We start from the raw sequence: 14965 nt of genomic DNA on the forward strand, positions 1-14965 counted from the left end.
TGTATCTATCCCAATGCTTAGAACAATGCTTGGCACATAGTAAACACTTACCAAGTATCATAATTATTACTATTCTGTGGCCCAAGCCATGGCTCAGAACTTCTTCAACTGGAGCAAAAGTTCTCCTCTCTGTGTCTCCTTTTCTCAGAACTTTTTTTCTGACCTCCTCTTTGTTTCAGTTCCCTACTGGAATTATCCGAACTCCAGCTGATGTCGCCAGATGAGCCAGCCCTTCCCAATATGATTGACAGTTAATGACCGTCCCTTAAGGCATAATGACCAATGTCCTGGGAAACCTGGTCATATGGTCACTGCTCCCTCAGCCATTGGATCTGGGGCAGTAGAGCTCTGCCCAGCCTTGAATCAGAGGCCAAGATAATAAGGCCAGGCTGAAACTGGAGCAGGATGGGAAAGGATGGGGAGGTTGGGGCAGGATGGGACATTATGGGGCAGATTGCTGCCACTGCTGAGGTGTGACCTCTCTGCACGTTGCCTCTCCCCCATCCTCACCCACTCTGCCACCCCCAGCTGCACTGGAACACACACCCGGTGGGTCTAGAAATGTGTGAGGGCCATTGAGTGGTGGGGGGTGGATTAGGGTTAGGATTAGGGAAATCTTGTGCCTCATTCTACGATCAGGTCCGATCCCCCAACCTCAGCCCCACCTCCCACACCATCTAGACCAGCCTCTGTTCTTGGCAATAAATAGGGTATTTGTTCAGCACTTACTATATATATACTGAGCACTGTGCAAAGCACTGGGATAGCTCCAATCATACCAGACCCAGTCCTGTCCCATAGGAGACTCGCAGTCTAAGGGGTAAGAAGAACAGGCATTTAGTCCCTCTTTTACAGATGAGGAAAGTGAGACCCAAATAAGTTAAGTGGCTTGCCCAAGGTGGCAAATGGTACTGAGGACTCTCTAGATCCACTCACTTTCTAGTCCCAGCTCCACTGCTTGTCTACTGTCTGACCTTGGGCAAGTCGCTTCACTTCTCTGTGCCTCAATTCCCTCATCAGCAGTGCTCTGTGGCTCGCGCACAAGAACGAAGGAAGCGGACTGTGGAGGTGATCCAGGGTTGTGGGTTAGGGGTCCGAGACCTATGAAGGGTTAAGGGAGCGAGTGAGTTGACTTCAGTAGAGAGGGTGATGTTGAGAGCATCAATTTGGCCATCAAGGGAAGGAAGTTTGGGTACGGAGGCTAAATGAGGTATGATGATTTCAGAAAAGTGGATGGGGTCAAAAGATCGGAGGTCTCTGTGGGGGAACAGCATAGATTTGTGGAGAGGAGCTGTGTGGGAGAGAAGGCAGGTGAAGAGGCTGGGGTCCAATAGAGGGATTTCCTGCCCTCCCCTTCTCACTCTTAGATTGTGCGCTCCCTGGGGGCTAGGAACCTTACCTCTTACCTCTTACCTTACCTGCCTCATTCGTGGATTACTTTTCCATGTTTAGAATGGCACTTTGCATGTACTATATACTGTAAATGACTGACTATTCTGACAAGCCCAGAGACCTGTGGGAAAAGGACAATGGTGTCACTGTGCCTATTACGAGGCCAAGGCCCACAGAGTTATCAGGACTCCTGCAGTCCCACCTATTGAAGGGATGGCATCTGGCCAAGCCACCATGGTTTCTGGCATCTGGCCTGCCCCTTTATGGGTGTCCCAGCTTAAGAAGACCACCAGCAAGGGTAGCAGCACACTGAACATACTTTAATAAGTCCATCAGAGGCACAAGAACATCTATACAATGTAAAAAATATATACAATAGACACAGTTACCTATTTTAAATGGGCTACAAAAAATATATATTATTTAAGACATAATGCAGTAGTCTTGACACCCCTGGGCCCTTTCAAGGTTGTGGGGATGGAGCAAAATGGGGGGAAGCCAAAGAGATTTCAGTGCAGAACGGAGACTCACTGTGCGTCTGCCACTCATGGAAGTCAAAGAGGAGCCCTGGTACCTTGATTTGGGCAGAGGGGACCACGAGGGGAGAAGTCATATTCAAGAGGTTGATACCCTCCAACCATGGAATGTTTGTCCAAAGGAAGACTTCATTGTCCCATTCCTTCCCCGGGAACTGGTCCCTCTCATCGCTGTTCCAGACCCTGGAGCAGTCCACCCGGCCCTTCTCAAGCTAGTTCTCACCCCCAACACTCGCTGTTCTCCCCTCCTAGGCCCTGGAAAGACAGGGCAGATCTTGGGGAAAGGGAAAAGACATCGCGCGGTAGGCCTGATGGTCTCAGGTCCCCGTTGGAAAGCTGTGTCTCTGGATTTCTCCCAGGCCCGCTAGTCAGGCTCCTCCCATCCTTTCTTTCACTCAAGGGCCACCTTCCCCCCAGCCTTTCCCCACTCCCCCGTACACAGAAAATGAACTCTTCAGGAAAATATACTCCCACAAACATCTGCCCCGTCCCTGACCCCCGCCTCCAACCACCACCCCAGCGACAGTCTCCTGGTGCCTCGTGCGGTGGGAGCCGGGAGCCCCCAGTGGCTCCATCCCTTGGCCGGATTCTCCCCTCAGGACCCGGACTGGCATCCCGGTCCAGAAGGCGCTGAAGCTGCCCCCGCCCACGATGCTTGGGACGGAGAAGTGTGGCTGTAAGCCAGGAACATGGAAGTGGGCAGAGAGAGAGGCCCAGCGATAAGGCCAAGAAGGACTTCCAGGCTCTGTGGAGTGTTGAGAGGCCCAGGATCGTGCATCTCTAGGTCCCAGAATCCCGTGGGACTCGGGCAGGGCTCACAGGCGGTAGGATGAGGTGTGGCTGCCGCTTTGCAGCTTGACGCTGTCTGACGTGCTCTTCAGCGGGGAAGAGGCCTTAGCCTGAAGCTGCATGGACCAGTACCAGAGGAAGATCAGGAAGCCTGGAGGGAAGGGACAGAAAGTCAGGACACTGGGGATCGCCCCTGAGAGAGCTAACGGGAGGGTTTGGGGCAACAGGAGGGTAAAGCACTCGCACTTAAATTTGCACCCTTATTCAACCCTCCCTCAGCCCCACAACCCTTAAGTCCATAGCCACAATTAGTATATTTATATTAATGACTGTCTCCCCTTCCGCACCGCAAGCTCATTGTGGGTAGGGAACATGTCTACCAACTGTGTTATAATGTATTTTCCCAGGCGCTTAGTACAGTGTTCTGCACACAGTAAGCATTCAATAAATACCACTGAGGGAATGTGTCTGTTTATTGTTATATTGTACTCTCCCAAGCGCCTAGGACAGTGCTTTACACTTAGTAAGCGCTCAATAAATACAAGTGAATGAATGAACTCAATGAATGATTACAGCCTTCTCCTGGCTGAAAAACAGAGGTAACAGGAAGGGACTTGATTGGGATCATTCACCAAGTCAGAAGCAAAGTCAGAAAGATAACCCACAGGTTGCAGCTGTCTTCGCCCTCCTCTATTTGGGAACTCCTTCTCCGGTCTCACCTCACCCTAGCCCCCAGGCTAATGGGGCTGAGGGAATTTGCTCCCTTCCATCGATGATGTAATTTGTTAAGCACTTTCTATGTGCCAGACACTGTTCTAAGCACAGGAATAGATACAGGCTAATCAGGTGGGACACAGTTCCCATCCCACAAGGGGCTCACAGTTTTAATCCCCACTTGATAGATTAGGGAACTGTGACACAGAGAACTGAAGTAACTTGCCTAATGCCACACAGCAGACAAGTGGTAAAGTTAGAATTAGAACCTGGGTCTTTTAGACTTCTAGGCCTGTGCTCTATCCTGGCTGAAAAATAGAGGTAACAGAAGGGGACTTGGGATCATTCACCAAGTCAGAAGGAGAGTCAGAAAGACAACCCACAGAGTACCACTAAGCCACTCTGCTTCTCTAAGGTCGAGTCCTTTCTGCTTGAGGAAGAAGGCTCGGGGTCTTTTGGGGCAGAATTCCACCGGTGAGTCAGGGGATCTTTCTTTGGGGGGGCCCAGTGAGGCTAGCACCCCCAGGAGCTTAAAAAGCAAATAATAGTGACCTCTGGCCAGCTCAGCATGCTGGCCATGGAGGCTCCTGGATGGGGACCTAGAGTTAGCGCTGTCCGGGCTCCTCCACCCCCCTCCAGCCCCCGTCCTGCAGGCTGGTCCCGTGCTAACCTTGGAAGGAGGTGATGATGCTGAAGAGATACAGTACCACGAGCTGGAAGGTGCCGGAGGTGAAGGCGAAGAAGACCAGGCCCCAGGGGATGCCCAGCAGCAGGCTGAGGCCGAGGAGCGTCAGGACGTAGTGCCACTCGTCTCCCCGCTGGCGGTTCAGCTTGAAGATCTGCACGGTCATGATGACCAGCATGATGGTATTGAAAAGGAACACCAGGCAGAAGAAGCCCAGGTTCATCACGTAGCTGATGACCGGGTCGGTGAGCCAGCACCTGCGGGAGAAGGTGGGGAGAGTGACCGGCATCAACGTTACAATTAGCATCCCTCCGAACTCAGAACCTAGTCAATCAATAAATCAATCAGTGGCATTTACTGAGCGCTTACTCTGTGCAGAACACTGTTCTAAGAGCTTGGGAGAGTACAATAGAAGATAATTCGGAGGCACATTCTAGCTAGTGAGCTAGACCGTATCTCAGCACACACTGCAGCTGGGAGTTCAGTCTGCCCAGGGATCTTCACTCCAAGATTCCAGCTGGATTCCTAAAGGTGTCTACTCTTACCTGTATCCTCCAGGAAGGAAGGGACCAATTCTAATAACAATAATAATTGAGATCATTGTTAAGCGTTTAACTAGGTGTCAGGCCCTGTACTAAGCTCTGGTATATGTACAAAATAATCAGGACCCACGTGAGGCTCACGGTCTAATTAGGAGGGAGCACAGATGTCGAATCCCCATTTTGTAGATGAGGAAATTGAGGCACAGAGAAGTGAAGTGACTTGCCTAAGGTCACACAGCAGGCTGGGATTTGAACCCAGGGCCTCTGACTCCCAGGCCTATGCTCTTTCCACTAGGCCATGCTGCTTCCCAACTCTAATTTGTCTTTCTCAGTCTAATAATAATAATAATTATTATTATTATGGTACTTGTTAAGTGATTACTATGTGCCAAGCACTGTTCTAATCTGTTCTAATCAGGTTGGAGCCCTGTCCCACTTAGGGCTCAAGTCTCAACCCTCATTTTACAGATGAGCTAACCGAGGCCCAGAGAAGTGAAGTGAGTTGCTCAAGGTCACACAGCAGACACGGGGCAGAGCCGGGCTTAGAACCCACGTCCTTCTGGCTGCCGGGCCCATGCTCTTCTCCACTAAGCCATGCTGCTTCTCTACATTAAAGGGAAAGTGGGGATGGGGGTGGGAGGAAGAGAGGTAGGACCCGAAAAGCTGTCTGTCTGGCCTCAGCCTAGTGTTTCCCAGCGCTTCCCAGTGCTCTTACCTCAGACGCAAAGGTGGAACTGTAGGAAACTTACATGGAGGGGTGGGAGGTCTGCTGAGAAGACATGTGGACGGTGAAAGTGAATGAGCCGTAGTTCTTTCCATCCACCAGCACAGTAACCAACACCAACAGCAGAGGCAGACCTGAGGAGGAGGAGGAAGAAGAAGAAGAAGAGCTTCATCCCTCACAGTTCTTGCTTCTGATCTCCCCAATCTTCCCCTCTCCCTCCCTTCTCTGGAGGTGTCTATCATCCCCTCTGTTCTGGGCCTTCCTCAGATAGGCCATCTCCCTCATCTGATCTCTTCACCCCACTCACTGCATCTAACACCCCACTTCCTGAGGGAAGACCCCAAATGGGACAACCCCTGGGTGAGGAGTCAACCACCTAGTTGCTGAGAAGAGGGCTCAGAACCACAGGACAATCTCCTCCCTCTCCTCTCGAACTTCCACACCCCTCCACCCTTCTCTGCCCAACGCTGGGCACCCCTCCACCATCTCTGAGTCCCCCACATTGCCTCACCCCAGCCCAGCACACAGAGCTTGGTGAGGTAGTGCGGGACATAGGTGCTGAAGACTTCAACGACAAGCCGATACAGGTTGTAGCCCTCGAGGCCCATCCAGGTCAAGCAAGCCAGAAAGGAGAAGTGCAGAAAGATGGCACTGGCCCGACAAGCCATCTCGTTCTCCAGGAGGGCCACGGGCTCGCTGAGAAGGAAGCTGATGTCCAGAAAGAAGACGGCCAGCAGGAGGTTCATGTGGACCTTGATGGTGTAGTCTTCCCGCCTCTGTTTTCTCCTGGAGAAGGGAGAAGGTGGGCAGATCCTGACTCTTTCTGGAGGGCTGACACCCTACAGCTGAAGAAGCCCTGGCCAGAGGACAAGGATTAAGGGCCAAGTCCTCTGGGGTCTGGCAAAGCCCATTCCGCAGCCCTAGAGTTTCAGAATCCACTGGGCTAACAGCCCAGAAAATAGGGAAGATTAATAATAATAACTGCGGCATTTGTTAAGTGCTTACTTGGCGCCAAGCACTGGACTTGGCTCTGGGATAGGTACAAGGTAATGAAATTGGGCACAGGGCCTGCCCCACATGGGGCACACAGCCTAAAAAGGAGGGAGAACTGGGATGGAATCCCCATTTCACAGATAAGGAAATGGAGACACAGAGAGTGAAGTGACTTGTCCAAGATCTCACAGGAGACGAGTAGCAGACCCAGAATTAGAATCCAGGTCCTCTGGCTCCCAGGCTCAGGCTCTTTCCACTAGGCCACACTGGCTTCTAGACAGTCTTCTAGACTGTGAGCCTGTTGTTGGGTAGGGACCGTCTCTATATGTTGCCAACTTGTACTTTCCAAGCGCTTAGTACAATGCTCTGCACACAGTAAGTGCTCAATAAATATGATTGAATGAATAAATACGATTGAATGAATAAATACGATTGAATGAATAAATACGATTGAATGAATGAATGATTGAACGAATGAATGAATGAATGGCTTCTCAGGGCTTATTCTGAGCCAGGCAATCGGGGACTCCCAAGACTTTCTAATGCATCAGGGGTCCCACCCCACCCCCCAACCCCAGCTGTACCTGGAGAAGAGATAGAGGCCGATGGTCAGAGTGCAGGCTACGGCCGAGATGATGCAGCCAACGTAGGAGATTGTGGTGAGATAGTGCTTGTGGACGACATCTATTTCTAGACTGGAAACCTGGGGTAGGGAGGGACGGGGTGTGAAAAAGGCAGGCAGTTCAGAGGAATCTCAGGGCGGGGGCTGGGCCGTGGGGCTGGGGATGGGCCGTAGGAGTGGGGAGGAGTGCTGAGCCAGGCTCGGGTCGGGGCTTGACCATAGTTTGGGAGGGCACTCACCATCAGGACCGCAAAATAAGTAAGATGGTTGCAGAGGCAGGTTGTCTGTCTCTCTCCCACCTCTGTCTCACAGCCAGAGTCATTCCAGTTTCCCGAGACATTTGCTGGGGGAAAAGGCAGTGTGTCTTTACCGAAGAGAAGAACTCGTCCCCCAGGTCCCAGGCTCCCTTTTTTTATGGTATTTGTTAAGCGTTTACTGTGTGTCAGGCACTGTATTAAGCATTGGGGTAGATACAAGGTAATCAGGTTGGACCCAGTCCCCGTCCCACATGGGGCTCACAGTAGCTCCCCATGATATACTGGGGAGATTTTACACAGTAAAATCTCCATTTTACAGATGGCATAACCGAGGCACAGAAATGTGAAGTAACTCGCCCAAATTCATGCAGCAGACAAGTGGCAGAGCGGAGATTACAACCCAGCTCCTTCTAAGTCCCAGGCCCATGCACTATCCACTAGGATTTAGTAATAATAATAATGATGGCATTTGTTAAGCGCTTACTATGTGCAAAGCACTGTTCTAAGTGCTGGGTAGGTTACAAGGTGATCAGGTTGTCCCACAGGGGGCTCACAGTCTTCATCTCCATTTTACAGATGAGGAAACTGAGGCACAGAGAAGTTACGTGACTCGCCCAAAGTCACACAGCTGACAATTGGCAGAGCCGGGATTTGAACTCATGACTCATTTCCACTGAGAGAAACCTGAATGGACCAGGTAATCCCACCAGCTGGAGCCCACCAGGAAGCAGGGAAGTTCTATCACTCGGAGTCTCGCTCGCATCAGCCGGAGCCTGAGAAAGACCCCCACCTCCCTCTATCTGCTTTCACCATAAGGACTCCCAACTTCAAATCCCAGGGCCCCGGTGGAGGGGTGAGGGGGACCGTAGACAGGGAAGAGAGGGGCGGCCTCCTGGAAGAGCAGAGAATCAGATGGAGCAGACTGGTAAGGCCGGAATCTCGGGCAGTTTGTGTCCTCTGCAGGGGTCTGTGGGATTCACAGTTTGCTCCCCCCGGCAGTTCCCCTGGCTCTCAGGCCCGTGGGCTCTACTTTCATTCCTTCATCCAGTCGTATTTATTGGGCACTTACGGTGTGCAGAGCACTGTACTAAGCACTTGGGAGAGTACCACATAATAATAAGCAGACACATTCCCTGCCCACAACGAGCTTACAGTCTAGATGGGGAGACAGACATTAATATAAACAAATAAATTATAGATATGGACATAAGTGCTGTGGGGCCGAGACGGGGGATGGAGAGAAAGTTAGGGAAACGCAGAAGGTAATGGGAGAAGAGGAAAGGGGGCTTAGTCAGGGAAGGCCTCTTGGAGGAGTGTGCCTTTAATAAGGCTTTGAAGTGGGGAGAGTTATTGTCTGTCGGATTTGAGGAGGGAGCAGGATTCCTCATCTCTTTCGAGAAATGTCTGTCCTGGGGCTGAACTGCATTGTTCTGACTCCTGCCTACCCTCCAGCAGGCCCCTCTCCCTCTCCGTCCTCTGGAGACCGGTCCTTGGCTGGTGGTGTTGGGGGACCTGGGGGAATATTCCATGACTCACAGTCTTCTTAGGACCAGTGTCCCTTCTTGGAGTGGAGGTGAGCCTTCTTTGGCTCCCTCATTCCTTTCCTCCCTCCCAAGTCCCGGGGGTCGAATCCCATCCCGAGTTCCAGAGGGAAAAGAGGCAGCTAAGAAACATGCAGGATCATACTTACAGGCCGAGTCTTCCACCCAGAACACACAGCACAGAGTCACATTCCTCTGCAAAGAAGAGAAAAGGAAGTCACAGGACCACTTGGGACTCAGGACCAGGTGCAGATGAAGGAAAAGAGGAATAAGGAAGAAATGAGAAGCAGCGTGGCCTAGTGGAAAGACTATCAGCCTGGGAGGCAGAAGACCTGGGTTCTAATCTTGGCTCCGCCACCCGTCCGCTGTGTACCTTGGGCAAGTCAATTCTCTTCTCTGGGCCTCGTTTTCCTCAACTGCAGAATACCTGTTCTTCCTCCTATTTGGATTGTGAGCCCCATGCGGGACAGGGACTATGTCTGATCAAATGAACTTGTACCTGCCCCAGTGCTTAGAACAGTGTTTGGCATGTAGTGAGTGCTGAACAAATATCATATATATTCTATATATTTTTAAAGAGAACAGGGCAAGCCAAGTTGAACAAGAGCCTATTGATGTCCCTCTCCCTAGCACTCAATAACTCCATGAGGGCTCATCAATCAATAGTAGTTACTGAGCTCCTACTGTAGGCAGAGCATTGCACTGTACAAAGCGCTCAGGAGAGTACAATAGAGTTCATTGACATGTTCCCTGCCATCAAGAAGCTTACATTCTAGCAGAAGAGATGTACGTTACAATAAATCCCACCCTGGAGAAAGAAGAAAAGGGGATAGGTCCATTAGTTTGTGCTTAAGTGGAAGGGTGTGTAATATTGGACTCTAAATTCCACAGGAGGTTGGGAATTGATAAATCCTAAGGGGGTGTGAGAGTGCTGAATGGCAGTTAAGGTAGGTGGTAGAACCTGGGGAAGAGTTGAAACTACCTGGGGGAGGCCTCCAGGAGAGAATGTAATTTCAAGATGGATTTGAAAAAGGAGAGAGCTGGGGTCTGGCAATTATATTTTTAATAGTATTTGTTATGCTCTTACTATGGGACAGGCACTGTATTAATCACTGGGGTAGATACAAGCTAATCAGGTTGGACTCAGTTCAAGTCCCACATGGGGCTCACAGTCTTAATCCCCATTTTACTGATAAGGAAACTGAGGTACGGGCAAGTTAAGTGACTCGCCCAAGGTCACACAGCAGATGAGTGGTGGAGCTGGGATTAGAAACCAGATCCTTCTGACTCCCAGGCTGGTGCTCTATCCATTAGGCCATAAATTTGAATGGAGAAAATAGAAGGTTTGAGCTGGGCTGTGGTGGGAGAAGACAGTGAATCAGTAGGAGGAGAGAGCTGACTGAGCTCCTTAAAGCTGATTGATCATAACCAATGACCAATCGATGAAGAGCCCAGGGAATTAATTCAGAGAGGGTCAGATCATCAACTTGAGCCCTGAGCTCTTGGATACACTCCTTCATCCCCAGAAATGACCACAAAAAGCAATGAAATAAAGGTCAGGGAAAGAGGAGGAGTTGGGTTGTCCTGATGGCAAAAACACAAAGGAGGGTTTTCCTCTCGCTCAGAAATGACGACCTTTCACCTTCTCTGGGGATTTGTCCATTGGATCCAGGAGGAAGAGGACATTTCTCTGTGGGACTTTGAAGAGGACGACTGACCCATTGTTATTCACCTCCAATTACCTGGGTGGCCAGAGGAGGAAGGGAAGAAGGGACCCCTCCTTGTCACAGGCTTGGATAAGTTGGAGGCAGAAAGAGAACGGAAACTAAGAGTGTTGATCTTGGGGCCCACCAGGACATGACCGGGAGGAACCACTTTCTAGAGCCCCAAGAGGCTGAAGGAAATGAGAGGAGGCCACCAGAGCAATAGCACAGCCTTGGGCTTCCTAAATTGGGGACCACAGAGACTCCTACTCTGGTAACCCTCCTCCACCCAGCCCGGTCCTCAGACTGGGGCCTCTATGGGGGCTTTGCTCACAGCACAGACCTGGAGTAGTTAAAAGCAGAAGCAGCCTCACTGTTTGAGGTTCAGGTGCAGCTGGCAAACAGGATGTCAACGAGGGGAAGGGAAAAATGGAAAGTGCAGAAGCAGAGAAGTGAGAGTGTTATTGTGCTAGGGCTAGGCTGGGGTATCCCCTATCTGGAAACCACGGGAGGCACTCCCAGCCCCGGGTCACAGACTAAAACCACCAGCAGTGGAAGAAAGGGAACTTCCCCAGTGGCTGTCCCAGAATAGCCCCAGGGGAGGGGGAGACTGGATAAAGGGGTGGGCAGACCTGCATGGGAAGGAGAGACTTCATTGCACCCTCCGGAATGTGAGCTTGTTTGAACGATATGACAAGAAAGGATTGGTCAGTGATGGACCAAGGGATCGTCTGAATTACCAGTGCAATGGTCTAAGAACTGTGGGCCAATACCTGGCCACCAGAAGAGACCAAAGGCCAGCGGAGTCTGGAGCTTAGCTATTTTTGGAGCCGAGCATCCGGGGACTTACCGACTGTGGCTGATGATGGAAGGTGAGGACCACGGGTTCTGGGAGGTCAACCACTTTGCTGCCGTGCACCACGATGCCCAGGACCTTCTCTCCAAGTACCTGACTGGAGTTCTTGTCCTGAAAGAGCAGAGGGAAGGGTGAGAACCAAGGAGCCAAACAGAAAATTTGGGTTGGAGAGGAAATGCATTTCCTTCATGGAACTCCACACCCCCTCGTTTGTCTTTATAGGGTCTCAGGCAGGAAGACCGCAGGACACAGAGACTCCCATCACTCACTGTGGGAAAAGCTGCAAAGGCACAGATCAACAAGGCAGACGGTATTGGGGATGAGAACCATTTGCTGCATTTATTGGATGCCCCCTCAGAGTGGTGCACTGTACTAGATGCTTGGCAAGACCAGAAGAACAAAATGACTCTGACCACAGGGAGCTTACTCTTGAAATGGAGGGAAGTGCAAGCCTCCTCTGCAATACTTTTCTGAAAGACAGGGCTAGACCAGGGAAGTGGAGAGCATCTTTTCAGCTCTGGTCAGGGAATAGCTCAGAATTTATATGAGCACCACCGCTCTAGGAGTATGGGTTGGCTGAGGCCCTGGCCAGGCTAAGGCTCTGCTCCTCGGTCAATCAGTGGTATTTATTGAGTGCCTACTGTATGCAGAGCACTATATTAATCATCTAGGGAGAGTACCACATAACGGTGTTGGTAGACACATTCCCAGCCCTCAAGAAGGTTTCCTGCCCTCTGAGTGCTCTCTGTCACTTCCTGAGGAACCAGGGTAGAGCTTTGCACAGGATGGCTAACTTTCCAGTTAAAGAGACCCAGGTTCACACCCTCACTGAGGCCAGATAGGTTGAGTCATGCAGACTTTCATTTGGAAACGGAGGCTCTCCCACCCTGTTTTGGTTTTGTTTATCAGTCTGTGACTAGTAGCCTCTGCTCAGGTGAGACTCGGGACAAGGGGCTCTATGGCAGAAGAGAGGGCAGGAAGGAGGAATTTGGAAGGCTGGGAGGAGAGATGGCAGAAGCTTGGCATTTCTGGGATGTTCAAATGCTCATCCCCCCTACCTCCCCTGCAGACCCCATGACACTAAAGCACTTCACATCTTGAGAAGCTGGGTCACTGCCTTTATTTATTACCTGGAAAAGGGCCTGGCTGCTGAAATCCACCAGAAGGAGTCTTTTCTCAGCCTTTCCTTGTCTGCCCTTGGTCATCTCGAAGAGCTTCCTGGGCAGAGTCAGCGAATAGCCCTGCACCTCTTTCTGATCTTTCTGAAAAACAAAAGGCAGCACCAAGGGTCACCAGGTGAGTGAATGAATCCCAGAACATGGCCAGGCCGAGAGCCCAGAGAACCGTTCCCGGAGCCAGGCACAGAGTCCCTCTGCTGCACAATTTGACCTAGTGAATGCAGAACCTTCAATCAATTGTATTTTTTGAGTGCTTACTGGATGCAGAGCACTGTACTAAGTAATCACTTGGGAGAGTATGATATAACAGAGTTGGTAAGTCAGAAGGATCAGGGTCCTAATCCTAACTCTGCCACTTTGCAGTGTGGTCCTTGGGCAAGTTGCTTAACTTTTCTGTGCTTCAGTTACCTCATCTGTAAAATGGGGATTAAGACTGTGCGCCCTATGTGGAACAAGGACTGTGCCCATCCCAATTACCTTGCATAATAATAATTATTATTATTATGGTACTTGTTAAGCACTTAATATGTGCCAAGCACTGTTCTATAAGCTGGGGTAAATACAAGTTAATAAGGTTGGACACATTCCCTGCCCCACATGGGGCTCACATTCTTAATCCCCATTTTACAGATGAGGTAACTGAGGCCCAGAGAAGTTAAATGACGTGCCCAAGGTCGCACAGCACAGTACAGCACACATGTGGCGGAGCTGGGATAAAAACCCAGGTCCTTCTGACTAGTAGGCCCATGCTCTACCCCCTAAGCAATGCTGCTTCTCATCTATCCCAGTATCTACCCAATGTCTTGTATCTACCCCAGTGCTTAGTTCAGTGCCTGGCACATAGTAAGTGCTTAAAGAATACCAAAATAATAGTAATAATTACTGTTATTATTAATATTATTATGAAGGAGCTGTCAATCTAGAGGGACTAGGACCCGAATCCAGGACTTCGAGGAGGCCCCGTGACAAGCTGAGTTTTTAGGCAAATCAGAACTACCCCATTCACCTAATAATAATAATAATGGTATTTATTAAGCATTTACTATGTGCAAAGCACTGTTCTAAGCACTGGAGAGGTTACGAGGTGATCAGGTTGTCCCACGGGGGGCTCACAGTCTTCATCTCCATTTTACAGATGAGGTAACTGAGGCACAGGGAAGTTAAGTGACTTGCCCAAAGTCACACAGCTGACAATTGGCAGAGCTGGGATTTGAACCCATGACATCTGACTCCAAAGCCTGTGCTCTTTCCACTGAGCCACGCTGCTTCTCTAATCCACCAGTAGTATTTACTGGGACCCCTAACATAAGCAGAATACTGTAGTAACCTCTGGGGAAAGTAAAATAGTTAGAAAGCATGAACCCTGCCTTCTGAAGCCCAGCAAAGAGCAGCAGGATTGGTAACTTTCACTGTGGACATTTAGTATGGCTTCTCCTCTCAGAGACCACCACTTAACCCCGCTTCAACCACCCCCCACCATCCTAAAGAGTCATTTCTCCTGCAGGAGAGCCCAGCCTGGGTCAGCTATGGGGGAGAGCGGGGAGCTTATTTTATTTTATTATTTTTAATGGTAGTTAAGGGCTTACTATGTGCCAGGCACCATATTAAGGGCTGGGGAAGATTCGAGATAATCAGGTTTGACACAGTCCCTGTCCTACATGGGGTTCACAGTCTTAATCCCCATTTACGGATGAGGTAATTAAGGTACAGAGAAGTGAAGTGACTTGCCCAAGGTCACAGAGCAGACAAATGGTGAAGCCACCTGCCTCTGATTTCCAGGCCCGTGGTCTGTCCACTAGGCCATGCTGTTTCTCAGTGATTTATTTGGTCTCCCATCAATCAATCAATCGTATTTATTGAGCGCTTACTATGTGCAGAGCACTGTACTAAGCGCTTGGGAAGTACAAATTGGCAACACACAGAGACAGTCCCTATCCAACAGTGGGCTCACAGTCTAAAAGGGGGAGACAGAGAACAGAACCAAACATACCAACAAAATAAAATAAATAGGATAGAAATGTACAAGTAAAATAAATAAATAAATAAATAGAGTAATAAATATGTACAACCATATATACATATATACAGGTGCTGTGGGGAAGGGAAGGAGGTAAGATGGGGGGATGGAGAGGGGGACAAGGGGGAGAGGAAGGAAGGGGCTCAGTCTGGGAAGGCCTCCTGGAGGAGGTGAGCTCTCAGCAGGTCCTTGAAAGGAGGAAGAGAGCTACCTTGGCGGAGGGGCAGAGGGAGGGCATTCCAGGCCCGGGGGATGACGTGGGCCGGGAGTCGATGGCGGGACAGGCGAGAACGAGGCACGGTGAGGAGATTAGCGGCAGAGGAGCGGAGGGTGCAGGCTGGGCAGTAGAAGGAGAGAAGGGAGGTGAGGTAGGAGGGGGCGAGGTGATGGACAACCTTGAAGCCCAGGGTGAGGAG

The 14965-nt window shown here is 50.4% G+C and overlaps 1 protein-coding gene across 3 annotated transcripts in view; it reads right to left on the reverse strand.

Moving 5' to 3' along the window:
• Window positions 1-1691: 1691 nt before the first annotated feature.
• Window positions 1692-14965, reverse strand: part of ADGRG1 (adhesion G protein-coupled receptor G1) — a 67076-nt gene continuing 53802 nt past the window's right edge. For all 3 annotated transcript variants that reach the window (XM_038754039.1, XM_038754038.1, XM_038754040.1), the window contains exons 7-15: window positions 12485-12616; window positions 11349-11465; window positions 8945-8990; window positions 7237-7340; window positions 6960-7078; window positions 5894-6168; window positions 5408-5516; window positions 4102-4373; window positions 1692-2868 (exon numbers count right to left, since the gene is read on the reverse strand). In XM_038754039.1, the coding sequence (XP_038609967.1) occupies window positions 2744-2868; window positions 4102-4373; window positions 5408-5516; window positions 5894-6168; window positions 6960-7078; window positions 7237-7340; window positions 8945-8990; window positions 11349-11465; window positions 12485-12616 (1299 nt within the window). In that variant the 3' untranslated portion in view covers window positions 1692-2743. The remainder of the gene's footprint in view (window positions 2869-4101; window positions 4374-5407; window positions 5517-5893; window positions 6169-6959; window positions 7079-7236; window positions 7341-8944; window positions 8991-11348; window positions 11466-12484; window positions 12617-14965) is intronic.

The sequence above is a fragment of the Tachyglossus aculeatus genome, chromosome 11 (genome assembly GCF_015852505.1).
Source record: "Tachyglossus aculeatus isolate mTacAcu1 chromosome 11, mTacAcu1.pri, whole genome shotgun sequence".
NCBI classification, from domain to species: Eukaryota; Metazoa; Chordata; class Mammalia; order Monotremata; family Tachyglossidae; genus Tachyglossus; species Tachyglossus aculeatus.